The 25590-nt window shown below is 35.7% G+C and overlaps 1 protein-coding gene across 50 annotated transcripts in view; it reads right to left on the bottom strand.

Annotated features, from left to right (window-relative positions):
- The window catches only part of SOX6 (SRY-box transcription factor 6), a 658308-nt gene that overhangs the window by 77277 nt on the left and 555441 nt on the right, over positions 1-25590 (bottom strand). For 31 of the 50 annotated variants that reach the window (XM_045370379.3, XM_074014189.1, XM_045370377.3 and 28 more), the window contains 2 exons: positions 7460-7609; positions 1582-1807 (listed from right to left, as the gene is read on the bottom strand). In XM_045370379.3, the coding sequence (XP_045226314.1) occupies positions 1582-1807; positions 7460-7609 (376 nt within the window). The remainder of the gene's footprint in view (positions 1-1581; positions 1808-7459; positions 7610-25590) is intronic. The other 19 variants (XM_074014211.1, XM_074014217.1, XM_074014213.1 and 16 more) reach the window with 2 other exon arrangements.

Genomic DNA, 25590 nt, shown 5'->3' with positions numbered 1-25590 from the left:
AGTGAATTCTAGGAGGGCCATTTCAAGGTCAACTCTATAATTTATCTTCTTGTTGGCTTTTTTCCCTCATCTCACGACTTCCAAAAATCCAGCCAAGGGGTATTCATATTCACATGCTGGAAATGATTTAATTCTATCTTCTATACGGATACCACTAACTTGGCATGAAAACTTTCAGGTCCCGAAAAACGCATCCTTACTCAAAATGAGAATATGCTCCTGTAGAGATCCAGTATCCCAAAATTCAGTGAGGAAGATTTACACCTCACCATCAGAAGATTCACTTACACTCAGCATATTTAGCAAATATTCTAACTGTGAGTTTACAAAAAGAACACTGAGTAACATGTGAGAGGACCTGGATTCTAGTCCTGTTTCTGCTAATTAACAGCTGCAGGAGTGTGGGCAAGTCATTCTACCTGTAAGAACCACAATGTATGTATTTGTACAATGAGGGTAATAATACACTATCTAACTCATAAGATTATTGTGAAACATTGAATCAGATAAAATAGGCAAGAATTTTTTTAAGCTGTTAATGGCTATTCTTATACATGATTTTATCTATTGAAATAAACATTTTAGACTTCAGAACTCAATAACACAAGGAAGGTAATCTGAAGAAATGCTAGGTCTTGTCCCTTTAATCTTTAAATCTGTGTGTGTTTGGAAATTATGTCTCTTAATTTTCAAAGAGTATAAGTATAACAAATTAAGAGACTTAATTTCCAAACAAAGAGTATAGTAACAATAATGTTAATGCTTATTTGGCACTCTCTTACTGACAACTACTTTCACATTTATTGTTTCATTCCACTTATATACGTACATGTATTGATATTCATTCCAGTTTTTTTAAATTGAATGCCTTTTAGGTTCTAAACTGCACTAGGCACTTTATACGTATTTTTCTCTTTTAATCCTCATAATAACCTATGAGCTAGTAATACTAGGAAACTGAACTTGAAAATATTAAATAACTTTTTTGGGGCCACACAGCTAGAAAATGAAGGCTTTCTGTACAAGCCTGCCTCATTCCAAAACCCATGTTTTTTCCTCCATACTTTTCACATAGGGCTATGAATATTCCCAGAGATACTTGGCTATATATCTCCACGGGAGTATAAGGAGTCAGACATTATGACATCTCTTCCTACATATCAATAGTATTTCATATATGTTCTTGAAGTGTGTCGTTCATATTTGTTTTACTGCAAAAGTAATATGGGATAAGACGTAAAATTCACATACACTTTGATAGAAGATAAAAATTTCAAATAAATTTTGGCCTTTTGGAAGGTTGCTTTGAAGCCAGGTCCTATGTCCCTGAAAAATTATTTCAGTGTCAAAGCACTGACCAAATATAGCAATTGCTAAGTCTATGATTTGCTGCATCTAACTCATTATCATCTAAAGAATCCATCCCAGCAGGATTTATATCATGACCTTTTCCAAAAGTTCTAATAAAAGAAGATACTAAATTGGTTTATGTTTCAGTAGAAAATATGAGTATTATCTTTTACTAAGGAGCACTTTGGAAACAAATATCAGTCATAACTAAACAGGTTTGCTTTCTTTTACCTAATTCGTAAGTCTCTTCCTGGTGTTGACTTTTCCATTTACCTAAAGAGGATCCTCTTCCCAGACTTCCTCCAATGGGGCTAGGGATGCTGCTTTTGTTTGGCAGATTGACAGGGCTGGTTTTGCTGGCTGGGAAGAGGTTCTGGGTGGGAGACGTTGGGGATTTTACAGGCTCTGCTGTCTTGGGTCGGGATGAGAGATTCAGAGGCTGTGCTGCTGCTTCATCCTACAAGAGTTTAACATAAATAATTATTTTTACAAAAGACAAATGAAGCACATTATCACTTAGTAAGCCACAGTTATTTTACACCTCAGAGACAATGCCACATTCTCCTACAAAAATAACAAAAGAAGCTAATTATCTACCTCCTTGAAGATTCATCGGAAGGAAACCTCATTAATTTCCCTGCGTTATGTTTCTATTTACATTAACTGTGCAGTTGGATCATTCTTTTTGCCAAATTAAAATCTGAATTAGCTCACATTACAGCTTAATTTCCTAATGTGTTTTCAGGGATCTAAATTAACCTAGGGCATTTACAAAGAATTATTTAAAATTTCAGCAGCTCTGTAGTGCTTTTGTGTTATTCTCTCTGAAAAGTTCTTGTAGCTATAAACAGCCTCTGCAGCTAATTTTTTAATATATATTTTAAATCAAACAATTGCAAGCACTTTAAAAATGGAAACATGGAAAGCCTTCTGATGTACTAGGCCCCTGCCCAGGGAGCCGCATGCCACAACACGGCTTCTATGTGGCTTTCTGGGTGTGGGTACTCTTCATGGTCTATATTCTGGTCTCTATTCATGTTTAAAATTAATTTTTGCAAAGACCAAGGATAGATTATAATTATGTTTCACATACTATGCTATATGCAATTTATTTTTCATGTTTAAAGTGATGTTTCTTTATATGCTTTTCTACATATATTTACAGAATGTCTATTTTAAGATACATGTCCTTCTACACTGAGACAGTATTCAAATATCTGGCTTTTAACTGTAGTTCATCCAGGAGCTTGAAAGCTAAGCTCTTTCCTTTACTTTGTCTCATTTATCCTGCCATAAAATACTCGAAATAACACTTTCATCATCTTAGAAATTTAGTTATAATATGAGCATATTTATTTAAATGTTCAGTTTTAAGATCTACATTATTGTGTTCTAAAATAAAATTGTCAGCAAATGTTAACTCCCATTTTGCTTTTGAGAAGGCAAAGAGAACTAGCTTTTAATGCCATTGTTTAAAAGATCCAATAGAGTTTGGTAACAGAACATTTTCCCCCTTAGTAACCATGTGACCTTGCTGGGGCTCAATTTCTTCATCTGCGAAAAGAGGGTCTGATACTAGATGATCTCTAAGGTCTCTTCCAGTACTAATATCATTGACTAAGGGGGAACAGAAAGAGAGGCCAGAAAATACTACTTTTGAAGGAAGATTAGAAAGAGAAAATAAAAACGGCATGCACAAAGAAGCAATTATATACCAAGGACTGTACTAAGCATTTTCACATACTAGCTCATTTAACCATCAATAGCTATGAGCCTGGCCAGTATTATTCTAAATTTACAAATAGGAAAATGGAGGTCAGAATGACAAAATCCCTTGTCTAAGGCCATATAGGGAGGGAAAGAATTTAAATTCTAATTTATTTGACTCCAAATTTCAGGCCCCTTTTCTACTGAACTACCAGAGAAAATAAGTCTATTGTTTGATAACATAGTGATGCCACAGATTTTTGTGTGTGTGTTCATAGGGAAAAGGCAATTTCTCATATGCATTGCAGTGTATGTTTATGTATATTTATACATAGGACAGGTTCTCAAGCAATATGGTTACATCCATTATGAATGTCAAAATTATCTTATGTACTTAATTGCAATTTACTTCCCTTTGCTCTTAATTCAAAGGATGTTTGAACTAGTTTGTTCCTTTACTCACATCTAAATAATAGTGATTTATATGGTAGGTGGTCACTTAATTTTCTCCACGTTTCCTTTATTTGGGGCTCACTGAGCTTCTAAAACATCTAAATTTAAAGTATTGATCAAATTTGGAACATTTTCAGTCATTACTTCTTCAAATACAATTTTCTCTTTCTTCCTTTTCTTTATGGGCCTCCAACTGCATACTTTAGTCTATTCCATGTTGCCCCACAGTACTGACCAGTCTTTTTTCTATGCCTTTCATTTGGGATAGTTATATTGTTATGTCTTCAAGTTCACTAATCTTTTCTTCTGAAATGTCTAAGCTGTTGCTAAACCCATCTAATGCACACACACGAACACACACACACACACATATATATTTAATCTCAAACATTGTATTGTTCATCTCTAGACATTTGATTTAGGTTTTTCATGTCTTGCTTTATCATGCTCTTGTTTTCCTCTATATTCTTGAACATATGGAGTTTATTACATCTTTTTCAACTTTGAAATACTCTATTTTTTTACTTAGTTGTATAATTCAGTAACTGCCACTTTAATCAATAATACCACTGGGCATGGCTAGTGCCTACCAACTCCCAATTAAGTGAATCCTTTTCCACCATGGCAGTTTTCTCACAGCCTGCCCTGTCCTGATAACTTTGTGCTAACCAAACCTGGGAGTAGGGGAAATAACAATAGCCCTAGGCCAGAATGTCACAGACCCCCACTATTCTTACATATAAGAGGCATAAATATTTTCGCAGATTGTATATAACTTTGGTCATTTTTAAGAATGCCAGAATGACTGTTTTTGTCAGTTTTGTCCAGCTTCATAGATGAGATTTTAGGAAAGCAGATGCTTACCTCATTTGGTGCTACTTGGAAGTCTCTTATAATAGTTGTTTTTACTTTCTACTAATTCTATCATTTGTATCATTTTGGGTTTGTTTCTATTGATTGATTTTTCTCATTATTCATATTTTTTGCTGCTTTGCAAGCCTGATATTTATTGTACGGATGCTACATATTGTGAATTTTACCTTCTGGGGTGATGAAGTTTATGTATTTAAATATTTGAAAACTTTGTTCTGAGACACAGAACAATTTCATCCTTTTCTAGACTTACTTCTAAGCATTGTTAGGCAAGGTCAGAACAGCCACTAAGTAGGGGTAATTTGTCCCCACTACTGACGTAATACCCTTCTGGGGACTCTACTTGATGCTCCATGTGTCAGGAGATCTTTCCACTCTGGCTATTTCTGGTCCTTTGTGAATCTTGCAGCTGTTTTGTTTGCTACATTCTGGTGTTTCCCCTTACCTCAGGTAGTTTCTCACATGCATGAGCTGATCAGTACTCAGCTAAATACTCAGGGGGAGCCTTTTGCAGATCTTCAGCATTCTTTCTCCATGCAGCTTGCTCCTCTCTGGTACCCTGTCTCACAAATTCCATCTGCATTAACATCCCTAAACTTTGAACTCTGTTTCTCTACTCAGGGAGCCTATGAAGCTTCCTGCATAGTTGCCTGGAAACTTCCTTCCAATAGTGAGCTGCAACAATTGTAGTGCTTGCCTCACTTGTTTCTCTTCTCATAGGAATCACTGTCCTGTACTACTATTGTAAATGTCTGAAAACCATTGTTTTATATAATTTTCCTACTGAGTTTTAGTTGTTTAAGCTGGAAGAGTAAATCTGATTTTGTTCCCTCATCATGGTCGACAATGGAAATCCTCTAGGTGTTTATTTAGGATCTCTCCCAGTGTACAACTAGATATTTCAATCACAACCACTAAAACCACCACACTATCTTCTTCATTATCATAACGACCACCAGCAGCATCACTACCACTGACATTTATAGAATACTCAGTATAATACTAGAGGGTGTATATACGACCTATAATAATATTAACTCCATTTTTTTTTCAGAGGAGAAAACTAAAGTAGAAAGCCACTAAGTAGCTTGGCCAACATGATAGAGCTAGTAAAAGTGGTAGAACCACTATTTTAACAGAAACATTCTGACTTCTGATGTTGACAGTTATAGTAGACAAAAATTCTAGGGGGAAAAGGTACATCAGAACATCTATATTTATTTTTGTTACTTTCAGCAAATGTTGCCTATGTTCTGTCTGAATTTAATATAAGTAGTCACGTTATATACAGAGAAAAAGCAATGACTATAAAGAGAAACATGAGAGATTTTGGTAACCACAGTTCTTTAAATTAGCAAACTATAAGATTATTTTCAGAACATCTTCAGTAATAGATAGGAGTTATATTTTAAATTTAAAACATTTGCTTTATGTTTTGGTCTATATATTTTTACCCATATATACAATAAAAAGTCTAATAAGTAAAAGAAATATTTCCTTTGTTATTAACATAGAATATGGTCAAGTCAAACTACCGCAGAGAGATCTCTAAGAATTTTCATGTGGTCAAGTGAGTAATAAAATTCAGTTGGCTCACAAAGATGGAAGGGTAAAAGCAGATATAAACTTGAATTTAACCAAGGAACATTTTACTCATCCAGTAAAGACTTGGTTTGGTGCAGTTCCAGTTGGTCAACTTACTTATAAAATGACTTCTTTATGTTAAAATATTTAATACTGAATAGCTCAAGTCACTGATATTTGATATACTCATACTCTAACAACTACGAGTAAGCAAAGTGTCTTTGAGTTGGAGTGTTCTCTTATTCACAAACACAAACTCTGGAAACATAAAATAATCTGTTTTCATAAGTGATTCTGTCTTACTAAATGTAAACCTCCTATTGTAATATCTCAATATTTCTAACAACATAACATAAATGTTCACCGATTTCTTTGGAGAATCTAAAAGAATAGGTGGCATTAAATTAATTCCTTTGGTTGGAACATAGACAGAACTACCTCTCTTAATGATTTTCACATTTTTTGATCTTTGGTATTTGGGATCTACTTTATTAAAAGACCTTCTGGAATCTCAAAATTACTATATGCAAATTTTAGAAAACAAAACAATTTCGGTGATTGTATACCAGCCAATTATTAATTTGGTTGGTCTCAGCTGTTTCCCTTGTGAAGATTTAATAACTGCAAAATTTCTCCAAATGCAGTACTTTAATCATATTACAATAAAGCATTTATACTTTTCATACTCCTCCAAGTAGAGAAGTCAATTATACAAAACAATTGTTCCTCTGTTTGAATTTGATAATTCAATATAGAAAGCAACTGCATTCATAAAACTGACAAGTGCCACCTACAGGTACCAGCTGCAGCACAAAATTGCAGTGGCTCATCAATTTCCCTCTTACCGAGTGCCTCCTGGCTGCCCAGTTTCAAGACACTGAAAATTAGTGAGAAAAGATATCTATTAATGTCCCAGACATAACTTGGGAAAGCCTGTTTATCCTATCACAACTCTATGGCATCAAAAGCATTATTAGGCAATGACAACTCATTCCTTAAACATGTATAACTAGTTTTGAAGGAGAGATCTTCACAACAAACCTTACAGAGTCCAGCATTAAATTCTATTTTGCACTTCTTTTTAAATCCAATGTTTCAAGATCCCAATTCTCTGGTCCTATAAGTTAACTCCCTCCCTATTTAAGACACACAGAGAGAAGTGCCACAAGTCCATGACAAAGACTGGCAATAAAATTATGGCCATTCATGCCAATGAGCATTAAAAAATAAAAGCCAGAATCCAAAGGGGGAAAACTCTTGAAAAGTCAGTTTGCAGATTGAGGTAAAGATCTCACAATATGGCACTATTGTTATCAAAAGGGAAACACCTGTTTCTCAATGCTCAATCATGAAATTTACCACAAAGAGGGACATTTTGGTGTTGCTTTATGTTGCTATGTTTCCTGCTGTTTATGCCCAACATAGCCTGCTTCACTATCTTTCTTGTGAAACTATTTTCTAAACTGTTTCCACAATCCTGCAAGGTGAGTACCTTAACTTGAGTTACAGGGCTGGTCCCTCTCTTTTCATTTTTTATCCCAGTAGGTGAGACCGTCCCTGCTGTGTTTGGTGGCTGTGGAGTTGATGGCATCTTTGCTCCAGGTGACACCTGCATGCTGGCCAGCTGAGCGGCATAGAGCTGCTGTAAAACAGGGAAGACAAATATTGATCTTTTTAAATGCAGCTGAAATTGAGTTAAAAAAAAAAATCTTACCATATTGTTAGATTTCTCAGATAGCCTTGTAATTTCTTTTTCGTTATGTTTAAAAAAGGAAACTAAGAGAAGGCAAATAATAAAACAGAAAGAAAGAAGACAGGTCTGGGAGCCATAGTTCTGTTCCTGGTCCTTCTAGCAACAGCTTTATGATCCTGGACAAAGGATTTGATCTCTTTAGAATTCAGGTTTGTTTTTTATTTAATTGTACAAAAAGGAATTCGACTAAGTAGTCTCTAAGATGTTTTTTAATACCTAAAATCTTTATTAAAAGTTATTTAAATATCTGGGATGTCCACTTGTGTAATATTAATATTCATGAATTAAGAAACTAACCTGAACATTTCTAAAGATTCTTGGAAGAACTGTATCATTCTTATTCAGCTCTGGTTATGCATCCCTGGGTATTCTGATCCTTCTGAATAATGAGTGCTGTTCCCAAGGCCACTAAGGCCCAGTGGCAGTCATTGTTTACCCAGGGTCTTATTTCTAGGCAGCATATAACATAATCCTCAAGAGAGTATAGCCAAATTGGTAGCAGTTTTGTTGTTGTTGTTGTTGTTTCTGAAGTCAAGCTTCTCTAAACCCAAACCAGCTAACAAAGTGCTTCCTTCATGCTTCCAAACAGATCACCACACTTCTCTCCTCAGGTCCTGCCTTTGTCTGGGACTCCACATTTACCTTCATCATATTCTCATTGCTGTTTCAAGGTCTTTTCTGAAGTATTTTCTGTAGTTCTCTTTGGCAAACCAATGATCTTATTACTCGTTCTATTTACTCAGCTTAAAATGGTTCCTCTTCTCTGAGACATGATAAGCAGATAATCTGACATTACAAATCTTTAAATTATCAACCTCAAAATATGTTGATTTCACTAAATTAAAGCCAAAGATTGAAAGACAGGTGGGCTAACCTCTTTTCATACAATTTTCATTTTTATTAAAGTCATTCTTGTATGTAGCTTTACAAGATAAATAGTACTTTAAGGTTTTAAAAAACAAAAAACCAAAACAGCAACAACAAAAAGAGCATGACAAAAATGTACAGTGCACAGTCTCCACAGCTTGCAGAATGACCTTCATTTTCTTACCCTGGTCCTCCTTATCTCACCCCCTGTTCTGTGGAGATCATTCCCTTCAATTCATTTAATGGTTTAACTGGTATTTATATCCTTATTTGTAAATCATTCTAAATGTTATATCATTATCTACATACAAAGGAAAATGAAAGTTTCACTTTCCTACATTGAACACCACATGTGCTCCCATGCTTCCCTCTCCAAACTCTTAATGTTAATGTCACAAATTTTAAAATTAGTGTTTACTGTTTTATATTATTTTATGAAGATACTAGCTATGTAGTAAACTATATTTAATATTATTTCTCAACTTTTTATTTTGTTAGATTTAAGATTTGCCTCATATTTTGTTTTCATAATTTTTAAGTAACTATCACTAATTCTCAAACTCTTCATGAAATCAGTAAAACTCTACCTAACATAATTGAATATATCAGGTAATCTGTGAACCCTGGTTTTTCCCTTGGAGACATCCTTCCTGGAATTCTCAATCTTCTTACTCCAAATCTGAACTAATTTATTCCTCAGGCCTACCTACTGCAGATCTACAGCACTTGGAATTCCTTTTGCCTCTCTTGTACCAGTGTCCTTGTTTCCTGGGTATCATGTTTTCTTCCCTTTTAGTTAACTGTCTCATTTTGGTAAAGCATATCCTCCAAGAGCTTCCTGAGAAAGGTGAATGTGACATTAATTATTTAGGAACTCACATTCTTCTCACTTGGTTGTAGTTTGACTGGTATAGAATTCTAAGTTGAAAATAATTCTGCCTCAGAATTCCAAAGATATTGATCTGTTGTCTTCCTATTCTTGTTACTAAGGTCCTGACACTATTTTGCTTCCTGATCCTTTGTATGTAATCTATTTTCTCCTCTAAAAGCATCAGGATCTTCCCTTTCCACTGAATGTTTTGAAATTTCACTATTATGTCCTTCCGTTGACTTTTACATTCATTGTTCTGAACGGCCACTCAGTCTTTTCAATCCAAACCATGTCTTTGTTTTCTAGGAAACTATTTTGATGTTTTTCATTGATAATTTTCTCTCCTCTGTATTCATATTTGATAAATGTTAGATTTCCTTATTAACCCTCTATTTTTCTTATTTTTTCTTTCTATTTGCTACTCTTTGACATTTTGTTACACTCTATGACAGATTTTTGGCAACTTCATCTTCCAAAACTTCTCTGAATGTTTTAAAGTTTCTACCACTATATTTTAAAAGATACTCTTATTCTCTGATTGCTTCTTTTTATAGCATCCTGTTCTCTATTCTGTTTGACAATGTTAATTATAGGTTTGGGTTTGTTTTTAATGTTTTCTGTTCTCTGCATTGTTACCACTCTTTCAAGGTCTTTGAGCTCTTTCATATTAGGGGCTTTTCCAAAGGGTCTGGTGTTCATTGGTTGTTTATTCATATATAAGAGCAATGTACTAAAAAGATGACTGGAAGATCTAAGTACAGGATAAACTTATTGATTTATGGGCTTCAGCATAAGGTAATGATGAAGAAAGTCTGCTTTTTCATTGGGAAATTCCAAATGTCAATATCTACAGGCCATTTATCTTAGACTAGACCATTTTCTCAGAGAGATGTCTTCAAATTCTTGCCTTGCTTTGTGCATAGACTTGTATGCCATCATTACATAAGCCAAGCAACAGAAGGCAGGAGAAGAATCTCATAGTCTGGTCTATCCTGCAGATTCCCTGATTTTCACCATGGCACATCACTCATTCTCAGCTATGCCTGGTGTCCCAAGACATAAACCATTCAAGTTCTACTTTTCAAGAGAATAAATCTCCAGTGACTTCTGTCAGGTTATATGCTCATGGGGCTTGAGGGAGGAGGCAGGGATTGTAGTTACCAGGTTGCATGACATTACGGAGGGATCATCTTATATCTATTTTCAACCAGTCATCCTGTCTACAGTTCCACCTCTTACAACTGTTCCTTTAATGATACATGATGCCTTCAATTCCTAAGCATTTTAAAGGTTCAGCTCCCAATTGGGCTTGATTCTTTTTGGCTTTACACTCCTAAAGCTTGGGTATCAGCTTTCTCTTTTCTGCTAAGACAGTTATAACTCATCTATCCATTTCTCATATTCCAATTTTTTTTGTCTTCTCTTTCCATTTCTACTTGAAGGTTTACACCTATAATCCTTAACCATAAATTTACTAGGATTTGGTTAAAATCGGTAATAAATGAAAATGTTAATCTGCTATGGTTAACCAGAAGTCAGACACTCCAATCTTAACACTATTTAATGCTTGAAAACTTCATTCAAATATTTTCTTTTCTTCTTCTTTTTTTAATTATTATTATTATACTTTAAGTTCTAGGGTACATGTGCATAACGTGCAGGTTTGTTACATATGTATACTTATGCCATGTTGGTGTGCTGCACCCAAGTCATTACCTTGATGGTCACATTTCTATCATAATAAATAGAAAGCTTCGTAGATCATCAACCAAAATAGCTCAAACTTTGCCATATGAGTAGGGGAGAAAAAACAGGTGGTTTGTATGTAATTTCCAGCATTTCTATCATTCAGATGGACAAATAAAAAAAATTACCACAGTAATCAAAAACAGACCTTTCAGCACATGTAATTAAATGAAAGCTTAATAAAGAATAATTTGCAAGAGCCAGATGTGCTTATGTCATGATTGTTGCTTTCTTTGGAACAATTTTTCTAATATAACAAGCCTCTAAAGAAATTAAAGTTTCATAATTCTGTATGCAATGACTCAGTGGCAAGAAAAATTCACAAGCAGAGTCAGTCAAATTGCTAGCACTTAGGCAAAATGAGGGGGGCATCTTTTTGGTTTCTCTTTTACTCTGTTGTATCATTTTCCTTTGAAATTCAGCCAGATGTCTTCAGAATGGGGACAGGTCATGCTTCTGAAAATGTCTGCTTGGATTAAGGCAGTGAAAAAAAGTTCTATACTGAATGGAGTCAAGATGGTTATAAGATGAAACATGTTGACTATATAGTCCCGTAGCTGGTATCATAACCAATATATCCTACTATGAGTATTAAAGAGTCATAAAATCTTAGAGATGCTAAGAGTCCTTGGATATCATTTATGCCTTTTACCTCAATCATTAAAAAGATCAAATGAATGTGAATTTTACTCACTCTTAAGTCTTTTGGGAAATTTGAACTAGTGAAAAATGCAGAAAAACACATTTTTGGAAATAAATCTATTTTTTAAAAAAAAGTTGGCTATGAATCCTTCAGATTGAAAGAATAATACAATTACTTTTCAGGAAAAGAGTAGTGTTAGTTGCTTCTTTTAGAGCTCTGATAATCATTTGTTTTACAGCCCTTTGAAGTGGGTTGTACCTAAGGAAGGCAAGACCACATAAACTCTGAGACTCCATAGAGCTGGTTCTTATGAGTTGTGATTACTGATACATTAGAGAAAGGAAGAGGTACAGCCGCATTCCATAACCCTTTTCAAAGCTGGGTAAACTGGACAGTAGGATATCAGGTAAGATTTAGTAGAATGAGCCTTGAAATAGAAATCAGAAAATGGAGTCCAATGAAAAGATAGAAGGTATTCACAAAAATTAAAATATCCACATTCTGTCTAACAAAACATATGATTTTATTATAAATGTCATTCTATTCAGATTGAAGATTTTAAATTTGTCTTGGATAATATGAATGTCATTAAATGAATAGGTATAAGCTTACAAAATAATTTCTCAGCTCACCCTCTAAACTAACATCAATTGAATTTGTTCCATGTGTAAGGCTCTGTGTTAGAAGCTGAGGAGAATTCAAAGCACACAGCTGTAAAGGAGATATAAAATATAAATCCTTAACACTTTATTTGTACTTTTTTGTGGTGCTTATCACTATTTTAAACTTTATGTGTAATTATGCACATGTATCTTATCCTGCTTGATACACTGTAAGCTCACAGAAGGTATGATCTAATTATTTTTGAATGTTTAGCATCAATAACGGTGCCTTGCAAACAATAGATACCCAATCAGTAGTTTCTGAATTAACGCACTATACAAAATCCTTGCATATTAGGAAGGAAAGACAGTGTCTATAAATGAGGCAGCACAAGTGGTACACCATTATATTTATTATATATGTGATGAACAATTTTATGATGTTAAAGTTAAAAAAATAAAAGGTAAAAAAATTCAGTCCAACTTTAATCACACTGTTTCACAGCAAATTATTCTTTTGAAGTAGTTTGCTAAAATTTTGACTAGATAGCTGCTCAGTAACTGTTAGCTTCACTAACCAGTAGTAGCATTTCTAGACACCTAAAAACATCTAGCTGAAAACCAAAGAAAGAAGGCAATCCCAGTTACAATAGCTACAAAAAATAAAATACTTAGGAATATATTTAACCAAAGAGGTGAAAAATCTGTACAAGGAAAACTATAGAACACGGATGAAAGAAATTGTAGATGACATAAACAAATGGAAAAACATCCAATGGTCATGGATTAGAAGAATTGATATCGTTAAAATGACCATAGTGCCCCAAACAATCTACAGATTCAATTCAATCTCTGTAAAAATACCAATGTCGTTTTTAACCAAATTAGAAAAAACAATCCTAAAATTCATATGCAACCAAAAAAGAGCCCAAGAGTCAAAGCAATCCTAAGCAAAAAGAACAAAGCTGGAGGCATCACATTCTGACTTCAAATTATACTAAAAAGCTACAGTAACCAAAACAGCACGGTACTTGTGTAAAAATAGACACGTAGATCAATGGAACAGAATAGAGAACTCAGAAATAAACCCACATACTTAGAGCCAGCTGATCTTTGACAAAATTAATGAGAACATGTACTGAAAAAAGGACACATTCTTAAATAAATGATGCTGGGAAAATTGGATTGCATATGCAGGAGAATGAGACTGAATGCCTATCTCTCCCCATATACAAAAATCAACTCAAGATGGACTAAAGACGTAAATGTAAGACTGAAACTATTAAAATACCAGAAGAAGACTTAAGGAAAACTCTTCTGGGCCTTGGTTTAGGCAAAGAATTCATACCTAAGCCCTCAAACCCAAAAGAAACAAAACCAAAAATAGACAAATGAGACTACATTAAACTAAAAAGCTGTTGCACAGCAAAATAATCAATCAACAGAATGAACAGACAATCTGCAGAAGGGGAGAACAGTTTTGCAAACTGCCTTAAATGCTTCTAATACAAATTATACTGTTTGAGCCATAACTAATGAGTAGTACCATTTTTTCTTCTCAGTCTAGTTATTAACATAGTCTAGTTAATAATAATCTAGTTATTAACACTCTGGTTAATAACAAAAAAAAACAAAAAAACAAAAAACCTATTTATTATAACCAAATAGCTTTAGTTAGAAAATTTCTTTGCAGACCAATGGTTTAGGAATGGAAAAGGTTAAACTCTGATTAACTATTACATAAGAGTCTCCAAAAATGTCATTCCACATATAATTCTCAGATCATAGTTCACAGTCATAATGATTATAATAGTGAATATTCATTTCTAAACATAGTTGAGGTTTAAAAATCAACAATATAGTAAAGCTTATGACAGGCTTAGCCAAAGTCCCATAAACATTTAAACTTAGGTGAAGACTGTTTTAGTATAAATATAGAATTTTTTTCCTGTTTCAATTTTGAAAAATTCACACTGATTGTTTGGGATAGAATTGTTTCTTTATCCAAGACATATAAAAGACCTGCAGTGTATATGTGTAAAAATAAGCCTAGCTAAATATTTTTCAAAATTATAAAATTACTTATTTTATAGAAGCTCTTTAAGAAATGATTTTTACTTTATGGCTTAAAATGTTCCACTTTCATTACAGGCAGCTTTAATAAAGTGGCTAGCATTAAAATTTTGGTAAGCTCAAAAATATATATTTGACACATAGAACTGAAAGGACACTATCAAATCATTTAGGTTAGTCTGACTTCCTTATTCTGCTAACGAGCTAAGATCTAGCAAGTAGCTTGCCCAAGATGTATAATTAGTATTGGAGTTAGAAGTATGCTCTAGCTATCACTTCAACATTACCAGAATATCTATCACTTAAAAGTACAAATGGATACAAAATTAGCCAACTTTTGCACCTTTCTTTTTTTTTTTTAATTAATTTATTATTATTATACTTTAAGTTGTAGGGTACATGTGCATAACGTGCAGGTTTGTTACATATGTATACTTGTGCCATGTTGCTGTGCTGCACCCATCAACTCGTCATTTACATCAGGTATAACTCCCAGTGCAATCCCTCCCCCCTCCCCCCTCCCCATGATAGGACCCGGTGTGTGATGTTCCCCTTCCCTAGTCCAAGTGATCTCATTGTTCAGTTCCCACCTATGAGTGAGAACATGCGGTGTTTGGTTTTCTGTTCTTGTGATAGTTTGCTAAGAATGATGGATTCCAGCTGCATCCAAGACCCTACAAAGGACTCAAACTCATCCTTTTTTATGGCTGCATAGTATTTCATGGTGTATATGTGCCACATTTTCTTAATCCAATCTGTCACTGATGGACATTTGGGTTGATTCCAAGTCTTTGCTATTGTGAATAGTGCTGCAATAAACATACGTGTGCATGTGTCTTTATAGCAGTATAATTTATAATCCTTTGGGTGTATACCCAGTAATGGGATGGCTGGGTCATATGGTACATCTAGTTCTAGATCCTTGAGGAATCGCCATACTGTTTTCCATAATGGTTGAACTAGTTTACAATCCCACCAACAGTGTAAAAGTGTTCCTATTTCTCCACATCCTCTCCAGCACCTGTTGTTTCCTGACTTTTTAATGATCGCCATTCTAACTGGTGTGAGATGGTATCTCATTGTGGTTTTGATTTGCATTTCTCTGATGGCCAGTGATGATGAGCATTTTTTCATGTGTCTGTTGGCTGTATGCATGTCTTCTTTTGAGAAATGTCTGTTCATATCCTTTGCCCACTTTTTGATGGGGTTGTTTGTTTTTTTTCTTGTAAATTTGTTTGAGTTCTTTGTAGGTTCTGGATATTAGCCCTTTGTCAGATGAGTAGATTGCAAAAATTTTCTCCCATTCTGTAGGTTGCCTGTTCACTCTGATGGTAGTTTCTTTTGCTGTGCAGAAGCTCTTTAGTTTAATGAGATCCCATTTGTCAATTTTGGCTTTTGCTGCCGTTGCTTTTGGTGTTTCAGACATGAAGTCTTTGCCCATGCCTATGTCCTGAATGGTACTACCTAGGTTTTCCTCTAGGATTTTTATGGTATTAGGTCTAACATTTAAGTCTCTAATCCATCTTGAATTAATTTTCGTATAAGGAGTAAGGAAAGGATCCAGTTTCAGCTTTCTACTTATGGCTAGCCAATTTTCCCAGCACCATTTATTAAATAGGGAATCCTTTCCCCAATTCTTGTTTCTCTCAGATTTGTCAAAGATCAGATGGCTGTAGATGTGTGGTATTATTTCTGAGGACTCTGTTCTGTTCCATTGGTCTATATCTCTGTTTTGGTACCAGTACCATGCTGTTTTGGTTACTGTAGCCTTGTAGTATAGTTTGAAGTCAGGTAGCGTGATGCCTCCAGCTTTGTTCTTTTGACTTAGGATTGTCTTGGAGATGCGGGCTCTTTTTTGGTTCCATATGAACTTTAAAGCAGTTTTTTCCAATTCTGTGAAGAAACTCATTGGTAGCTTGATGGGGATGGCATTGAATCTATAAATTACCTTGGGCAGTATGGCCATTTTCACGATATTGATTCTTCCTATCCATGAGCATGGTATGTTCTTCCATTTGTTTGTGTCCTCTTTTATTTCACTGAGCAGTGGTTTGTAGTTCTCCTTGAAGAGGTCCTTTACATCCTTTGTAAGTTGAATTCCTAGGTATTTGATTCTCTTTGAAGCAATTGTGAATAGAAGTTCATTCCTGATTTGGCTCTCTGTTTGTCTGTTACTGGTGTATAAGAATGCTTGTGATTTTTGCACATCAATTTTGTATCCTGAGACTTTGCTGAAGTTGCTTATCAGCTTAAGGAGATTTTGGGCTGAGACAATGGGGTTTTCTAAATATACAATCATGTCATCTGCAAACAGGGACAATTTGACTTCTTCTTTTCCTAACTGAATACCCTTCATTTCTTTCTCTTGCCTGATTGCCCTAGCCAGAACATCCAACACTATGTTGAATAGGAGTGGTGAGAGAGGTCATCCCTATCTTTTGCCAGTTTTCAAAGGGAATTTTTCCAGTTTTTGCCCATTCAGTATGATATTGGCTGTGGGTTTGTCATAAATAGCTCTTATTATTTTGAGGTACGTTCCATCAATACCGAATTTATTGAGCGTTTTTAGCATGAAGGGCTGTTGAATTTTGTCAAAAGCCTTTTCTGCATCAATTGAGATAATCATGTGGTTCTTGTCTTTGGTTCTGTTTATATGCTGGATTATGTTTATTGATTTGTGAATGTTGAACCAGCCTTGCATCCCAGGGATGAAGCCCACTTGATCATGGTGGATAAGCTTTTTGATGTGTTGCTGAATCCGGTTTGCCAGTATTTTATTGAGGATTTTTGCATCGATGTTCATCAGGGATATTGGTCTAAAATTCTCTTTTTTGGTTGTGTCTCTGCCAGGCTTTGGTATCAGGATGATGCTGGCCTCATAAAATGAGTTAGGGAGGATTCCCTCTTTTTCTATTGATTGGAATAGTTTCAGAAGGAATGGTACCAACTCCTCCTTGTACCTCTGGTAGAATTCAGCTGTGAATCCATCTGGTCCTGGACTTTTTTTGGTTGGTAGGCTATTAATTGTTGCCTCAATTTCAGAGCCTACTATTGGTCTATTCAGGGATTCAACTTCTTCCTGGTTTAGTCTTGGAAGAGTGTAAGTGTCCAGGAAATTATCCATTTCTTCTAGATTTTCTAGTTTATTTGCGTAGAGGTGTTTATAGTATTCTCTGATGGTAGTTTGTATTTCTGTGGGGTCGGTGGTGATATCCCCTTTATCATTTTTAATTGCGTCGATTTGATTCTTCTCTCTTTTCTTCTTTATTAGTCTGGCTAGTGGTCTGTCAATTTTGTTGATCTTTTCAAAACACCAACTCCTGGATTCATTGATTTTTTGGAGGGTTTTTTGTGTCTCTATCTCCTTCAGTTCTGCTCTGATCTTAGTTATTTCTTGCGTTCTGCTAGCTTTCGAATGTGTTTGCTCTTGCTTCTCTAGTTCTTTTAATTGTGATGTTAGAGTGTCAATTTTAGATCTTTCCTGCTTTCTCTTGTGGGCATTTAGTGCTATAAATTTCCCTCTACACACTGCTTTAAATGTGTCCCAGAGATTCTGGTATGTTGTATCTTTGTTCTCATTGGTTTCAAAGAACATCTTTATTTCTGCCTTCATTTCGTTATGTACCCAGTAGTCATTCAGGAGCAGGTTGTTCAGTTTCCATGTAGTTGAGCGGTTTTGATTGAGTTTCTTAGTCCTGAGTTCTAGTTTGATTGCACTGTGGTCTGAGAGACAGTTTGTTATAATTTCTGTTCTTGTACATTTGCTGAGGAGTGCTTTACTTCCAATTACGTGGTCAATTTTGGAGTAAGTATGATGTGGTGCTGAGAAGAATGTATATTCTGTTGATTTGGGGTGGAGAGTTCTATAGATGTCTATTAGGTCTGCTTGCTGCAGAGATGAGTTCAATTCCTGGATATCCTTGTTAACTTTCTGTCTCGTTGATCTGTCTAATGTTGACAGTGGAGTGTTGAAGTCTCCCATTATTATTGTATGGGAGTCTAAGTCTCTTTGTAAGTCTCTAAGGACTTGCTTTATGAATCTAGGTGCTCCTGTATTGGGTGCATATATATTTAGGATACTTAGCTCTTCCTGTTGAATTGATCCCTTTACCATTATGTAATGGCCTTCTTTGTCTCTTTTGATGTTTGATGGTTTAAAGTCTGTTTTATCAGAGACTAGGATTGCAACCCCTGCTTTTTTTTGTTCTCCATTTGCTTGATAAATCTTCCTCCATCCCTTTATTTTGAGCCTATGTATGTCTCTGTGTGTGAGATGGGTCTCCTGAATACAGCAGACTGATGGGTCTTGACTCTTTATCCAGTTTGCCAGTCTGTGTCTTTTAATTGGAGCATTTAGTCCATTTACATTTAAGGTTAAGATTGTTATGTGTGAACTTGATCCTGCCATTATGATATTAACTGGTTATTTTGCTCGTTAGTTGATGCAGTTTCTTCCTAGCCTCGATGGTCTTTACATTTTGGCATGTTTTTGCAATGGCTGGTACCGGTTGTTCCTTTCCATGTTTAGTGCTTCCTTCAGGGTCTCTTGTAAGGCAGGCCTAGTGGTGACAAAATCTCTAAGCATTTGCTTATCTGTAAAGGATTTTATTTCTCCTTCACTTATGAAACTTAGTTTGGCTGGATATGAAATTCTGGGTTTAAAATTCTTTTCTTTAAGAATGTTGTATATTGGCCCCCACTCTCTTCTGGCTTGGAGAGTTTCTGCTGAGAGATCTGCTGTTAGTCTGATGGGCTTCCCTTTGTGGGTAACCCGACCTTTCTCTCTGGCTGCCCTTAAGATTTTTTCCTTCATTTCAACTTTGGTGAATCTGGCAATTATGTGTCTTGGAGTTGCTCTTCTCGAGGAGTATCTTTGTGGCGTTCTCTGTATTTCCTGGATTTGAATGTTGGCCTGCCCTACTAGGTTGGGGAAGTTCTCCTGGATGATATCCTGAAGAGTGTTTTCCAACTTGGTCCCATTTTCCCCCTCACTTTCAGGCACCCCAATCAGACGTAGATTTGGTCTTTTTACATCATCCCATACTTCTTGCAGGCTTTGTTCATTTCTTTTTCTTCTTTTTTCTTTTGGTTTCTCTTCTCGCTTCATTTCATTCATTTGATCCTCAATCGCAGATACTCTTTCTTCCAGTTGATCGAGTCGGTTACTGAAGCTTGTGCATTTGTCACGTATTTCTCGTGTCATGGTTTTCATCTCTTTCATTTCGTTTAGGACCTTCTCTGCATTAATTACTCTAGCCATCAATTCTTCCACTTTTTTTTCAAGATTTTTAGTTTCTTTGCGCTGGGTACGTAATTCCTCCTTTAGCTCTGAGAAATTTGATGGACTGAAGCCTTCTTCTCTCATCTCGTCAAAGTCATTCTCTGTCCAGCTTTGATCCGTTGCTGGCGATGAGCTGCGCTCCTTTGCCGGGGGAGATGCGCTCTTATTTTTTGAATTTCCGGCTTTTCTGCCCTGCTTTTCCCCCATCTTTGTGGTTTTATCTGCTTCTGGTCTTTGATGATGGTGATGTACTGATGGGGTTTTGGTGTAGGTGTCCTTCCTGTTTGATAGTTTTCCTTCTAACAGTCAGGACCCTCAGCTGTAGGTCTGTTGGAGATTGCTTGAGGTCCACTCCAGACCCTGTTTGCCTGGGTATCAGCAGCAGAGGCTGCAGAAGATAGAATATTGCTGAACAGCGAGTGTACCTGTCTGATTCTTGCTTTGGAAGCTTCCTCTCAGGGGTGTACTCCTCTCTGTGAGGTGTGGGGTGTCAGACTGCCCCTAGTGGGGGATGTCTCCCAGTTAGGCTACTCAGGGGTCAGGGACCCACTTGAGCAGGGAGTCTGTCCCTTCTCAGATCTCAACCTCCGTGTTGGGAGATCCACTGCTCTCTTCAAAGCTGTCAGACAGAGTCGTTTGCGTCTGCAGAGGTGTCTGCTGCGTTTGTTTAGTTTACTGTGCCCTGTCCCCAGAGGTGGAGTCTACAGAGACAGGCAGGTTTCCTTGAACTGCTGTGAGCTCCACCCAGTTCGAGCTTCCCAGCAGCTTTGTTTACCTACTTAAGCCTCAGCAATGGCGGGCGCCCCTCCCTTTTGCACCTTTCAAGCACATTTCCAGCATCGATAAATGGGACCAACCTCTTAAATAAATTGAATTAAGAAAGTTCTGTGAAGAACTTACCAATCCACAAATAAATACCTCTAACAGTATTTGTACTGCTTTGTGCACTGTGGCTAGCTTTAAAGATATATCTGTCTTCCATTTGGATCTTAGTGACACTTTAATAACCAAGCCTATTTAGATTAAACCCAAAGCAGTAGGTCCTACCAATTAGACTCAGCCTCATGGTGAAACCCTTCTGTGCCTTCCAGTACACATAATGGTCTATAGCAGGACCTAAGAAATGTATTGTGTCAGAGATTGATGTTATACCACGATTATATTTGAAAAGAGAAACATGCTTTGTCCAAATATAGCCAAATTGATGTCAAATTACAATGGGTGGTGTCACGATGTAACTATATTTACCATAACTTGAAATATATATATATACACACACACACACACATATATATTTACATACCTGCTTTCTATGATACAATCATTTAGGATCTCTAATGGAGTGTGCCAAACAGAAAAAGTACAAGGCCTTTTCTCGTTATAAACATATGATTTTCATATAGCAACATAACCAGTCATCGAGTCTTCCAATAATCACCCCAATTCATTCATGCGTTAATTCAACAAACGTACATTGAGAACTAAACTCAGTGAGGCACTGGGCTGGATATTTTATATTTATTATTTCATTTAATCTTCACAATAATTATATAAGATAGAAATTATTATCCATGTTAGTCAATCTTACTTTTAAAAGCCTGTATTCTTTCTGCTTTTAAAATTAAATTATTTTAAATAAGCTACACAGTGAACCACAATGAAACCAATTTCTTGTTCCTAGCCACCAGACAAGGATCACTGTCCAAGGAGAAGAAAGATTCTGATGTGACTGCTATTCTGAGCTCTCAAATAGAAAATTGTATTTTCAAATGTGTTACAGTTACTCTCTAAAATGGCATTTCACAATCTTCAAATGGACGAGAAAGAGGTAACAGCACCACCAGTCACCTTGAAGGAATAAGTGTCACAATCGGATCTAGACAATGCCCTTCTCCAAATGTTCAAGACATGGTACAAAACCCCTAAAAAATTAACCCCACATTAATAGACTGATAAGATAAAAAGAAGAACTATGCAAAGTATAGGTAGACATAGGAGAGCTTGATAAAATGGGAATTGAGGGGGCTTTAAATTGGGACCAGTATGCTCCAGTATACAAAAACTAACAGTAAAAAAGGAGGCACAACTTTACACACCAAATTCTTTTGGGAAAAATTCTTCTGTGCTTTATCATTTCAATTTAGAAGACATTTTAAGTAGCCTGCCAGAATCCACCCTGGAAAGAAAGAAATAAAAATCATCTCTCAGAATACTTCCAAACTCATTCTACAAGGTCAGTAGTACTCTGATACCAAAACCAGACAAAGCCATATATATATGAAAAAATATATATATGAAAACTACAGGTTAATACTTCTGATGAATACTGATACAAAAATCCTCAATAAAATACTAGCAAACCAAGTTTGACTATATGTTAAAAAATATCATTCATCATGACCAAGTGGAATTTATCCCTGGGATGCAAGGATGGCTCAACATATACAAATCAATCAATGTGATACATCACATCAACAGAATCAAGGACAAAAATCATGATCAACTTCAACTGATGCTGAAAAAGCACTGATAAAATTCAACATCCGTTCCTGATTTAAAAACCCTTAAAAAAAACTGGGGATAAAAGGAACATACCTCAATATAATAAAAGCCACACATGACAGACACACAGCTAATATCATACTCAATGGAGAAAAACTGAAAGCCTTTCCTCTAAGATCTGGAACATGACAAAGATGTCCACTTTCAACACTGTTATTCAACATAGTACTGGAAGTCCTAGCTAGAGCAATCAGACAAGAGAAAAAAACACAGGGTATCCAAATTGAAAGTATGAAGTCAGATTATCCTTGTTTGCAGATTATATGATTTTATATTTGGAAAAACCTGAAGACCCCACCAAAAAAAAAAAAAAAAAAAACCCTATTAGAACAGATAAACATGTTCAGTAAAGTTGCAGGATATAAAATAAACTCGTAAAAATCAGTAACATTTCTATATTCCAACAGAGAACAATATGAAAAAGAAATTTAAAAGTAATGCCACTTACAATAGTCACAAGTAAAATTAAATGCCTAAAAATTAACTAAAAGGGTAAAAGATCTCTATTAGGAAAACTATAAAACACTGATGAAAGAAAGTGAAGAGGACATCAAAAAATGGAAAGATATTTTGTGTTCATGAATTGGAAGAATCAATATTGTTAAAATGTCCATGTTACCCAACACAATCTACAAATTTAATGCAATCCATATAGAAACCAATGACATTCTTCATAGAACTAGAAAAAACAAATCCTAAACCACAAAAGACCCAGAATAGAAAAACCTATTCTATGTAAAAGAAACAAAACTGGAGGTATCACATTACCTGACTTCAAATTATACTGCAGAGCTATAGTAACCAAAACAGCATAGTTCTGGCATAAAAACAGGCACATAGACCAATGGAACAGAATAGAGAACCCAGAAACAAATCCACACACCTACAGTGAACTCGTTTTTAACAAAGCTGCCAAGAACATACGCTGGGGAAAAGACAGTCTCTTCAATAAATGGGGATAGAAAGACAGGATATTCATATGCAGAAGAACGAAACTAGAACCCATCACTAATCTTATACAAAATTCAAATTCAAATGAATTAAAAACTTAAGTCTAAGACCTCAACGTATGAAACTACCACAAGTAAACATTGAGGAAACTCTCCAGGATATTGGTCTGGGCAAAGATTTCTTGAGTAATATCCCACAAGAACAGGAAACCAAAGCAAAAATGGACAAATAGAATCAAATCAAGTTAAAAAGCTTCTGCACAGCAAAGGAAACAATCAACAAAGTGAAGAGACAATCCCAATAATGGGAGAAAATATTTGCAAACTACTCATCTGACAAGGGATTTATAACTAGAACATATAAGGAGCTCAAACAACTCTTTGGAAAAAATCTATTAATAGAATTAAAATACAGGTAAAATATTTGAATAGGCATTTCTCAAAAGAAGACATACAAATGGCAAGCAGGCATATGAAAAGTTGCTCAACATCCCTAGTCAGAGAAATGTAAATCAAAACTACAATGACATTATCATCTCACCCCAGTTAAAATGACTTATATCCAAAAGACAGTCAATAACAAATGCTGACAAAAACATAGGAATCCCTGTACACTGTTGGTGAGAATGTAAATTAGTACAACCACTATGGAGCACAATTTGGAGGTTCCTCAAAAAGCTAATAATAGAGTTACCATATGATCTAGGAATCCCACAGCTGGTATATACCTAAAAGAAAGGAAATCAGTATATCAAAGAGATATCTGCATCCCCATGTTTGTTGCAGCACTGTTTGCAATAGCCAAAGTTTGCAAGCAATCTAAGAGTCCTCAGCAGATGAATGAATAAAGAAAATGTGGTACTTATACACAGTGGAGTACAATTCAGTCACAAAAATTGAGATTGTCATTTGCAACAACATGATGGAACTGGAGGTCATTATGCTAAGGGAAATAAGCCAGGCACAGAAAGACAAACATCATGTGTTCTCACTTATTTCTGGATCTAAAAATCAAAACAATTGAGCTCATGAAGATAGAGAGTAGAAGGATGGTTATCAGAGGCTTGGAAGGATAATGGGAGGGTTCAGGGGAGATAAGGATGGTTCATAGGTACAGGAAAATAGAAAGAATGAATAAGACCTAAGTTGATATCTCAACAGGGTGACTATAGTCATGCCCAAGGCCATGGGACCCCACCTCTTGCATCAGTTTAACCTAGATGTGGGACATGGAGTCAAAGAAGATCATTTTGGAGCTTTAAGATTTGACTGCCCTGTTGGATTTCAGACTTGCATGGGGCCTGTAGCCCCTTCATTTTGACCAATTTCTCCCATTTGGAATGGGTGAAATTAGCCAATGCCTGTACTCCCATTGTATCTAGGAATTAACTAACTTGCTTCTGATTTTACAGGCTCATAGGCAGAAGAAACTTGCATTGTTTCAGGTAAGACTTTAGACTTGGACTTTTGGGCTAATGCTGGAATGAGTTAAGACTTTGGGAGACTGCTGGAAAGGCATGATTGTGTTTTGAAATGTGAGGACATGAGATTTGGGAGGGGACAGCAGCAAAATAATATGGTTTGGTTGTGTCCCCACCCAAATCTCATCTTGAATTGTAGTTCCCATAATTCCCGTGTGTTGTGGAGGGACCCAGTGAGAGGTAATTGAAACATGGGGGGTGGCTTTTTCCCTTGCTGTTCTCATGATAGTGAGTAAGTCTTAGGAGACCTGATGGTTTTACAAAGAGCAGTTCCCTTGCACACGCTCTCTTGCCTGACACTATATAAGACGTGCCTTTGCTTCTCCTTCACCTTCTGCCATGATTGTGAGGCCTCCCCAGCCATGTGGAACTCTGAGTCCATTAAAATTCTTTTTCTTTATAAATTACCCAGTCTCTGGTATGTCTTTATTAGCAGCATGAGGATGGACAAATGCAAATCAATAATAATTTAAATGTACATTTTAAAAATAACTAAAATAGTGTAACTGGATTGTGTGTAACAAAGGATAAATGCTTGAGGGGATGGATACCCCACATCATATGATATGATTATTATGCATTGCATGTCCATATCAAAACATTTCATGTACCTCATACATGAAATATATATTCATCTGCTATGTGCTCATAAAAATTAAAATTTCAATTAAAAAAATTCTCCTTCAAATACGACCTTCCTATTTGTAAAGAAAGGAAGAGAAAAAAAATACTATTCTATAGAAACAGATTCAATCAGTGCTACTGAAAGATGTTATCTCTTACCCTTATATTTA

Source organism: Macaca fascicularis, chromosome 14 (assembly GCF_037993035.2).
Source record: "Macaca fascicularis isolate 582-1 chromosome 14, T2T-MFA8v1.1".
NCBI lineage: Eukaryota > Metazoa > Chordata > Mammalia > Primates > Cercopithecidae > Macaca > Macaca fascicularis.
The sequence above is the reverse complement of the archived record's forward strand: the minus strand, read 5'-3'. Positions and strand labels throughout refer to the sequence as shown.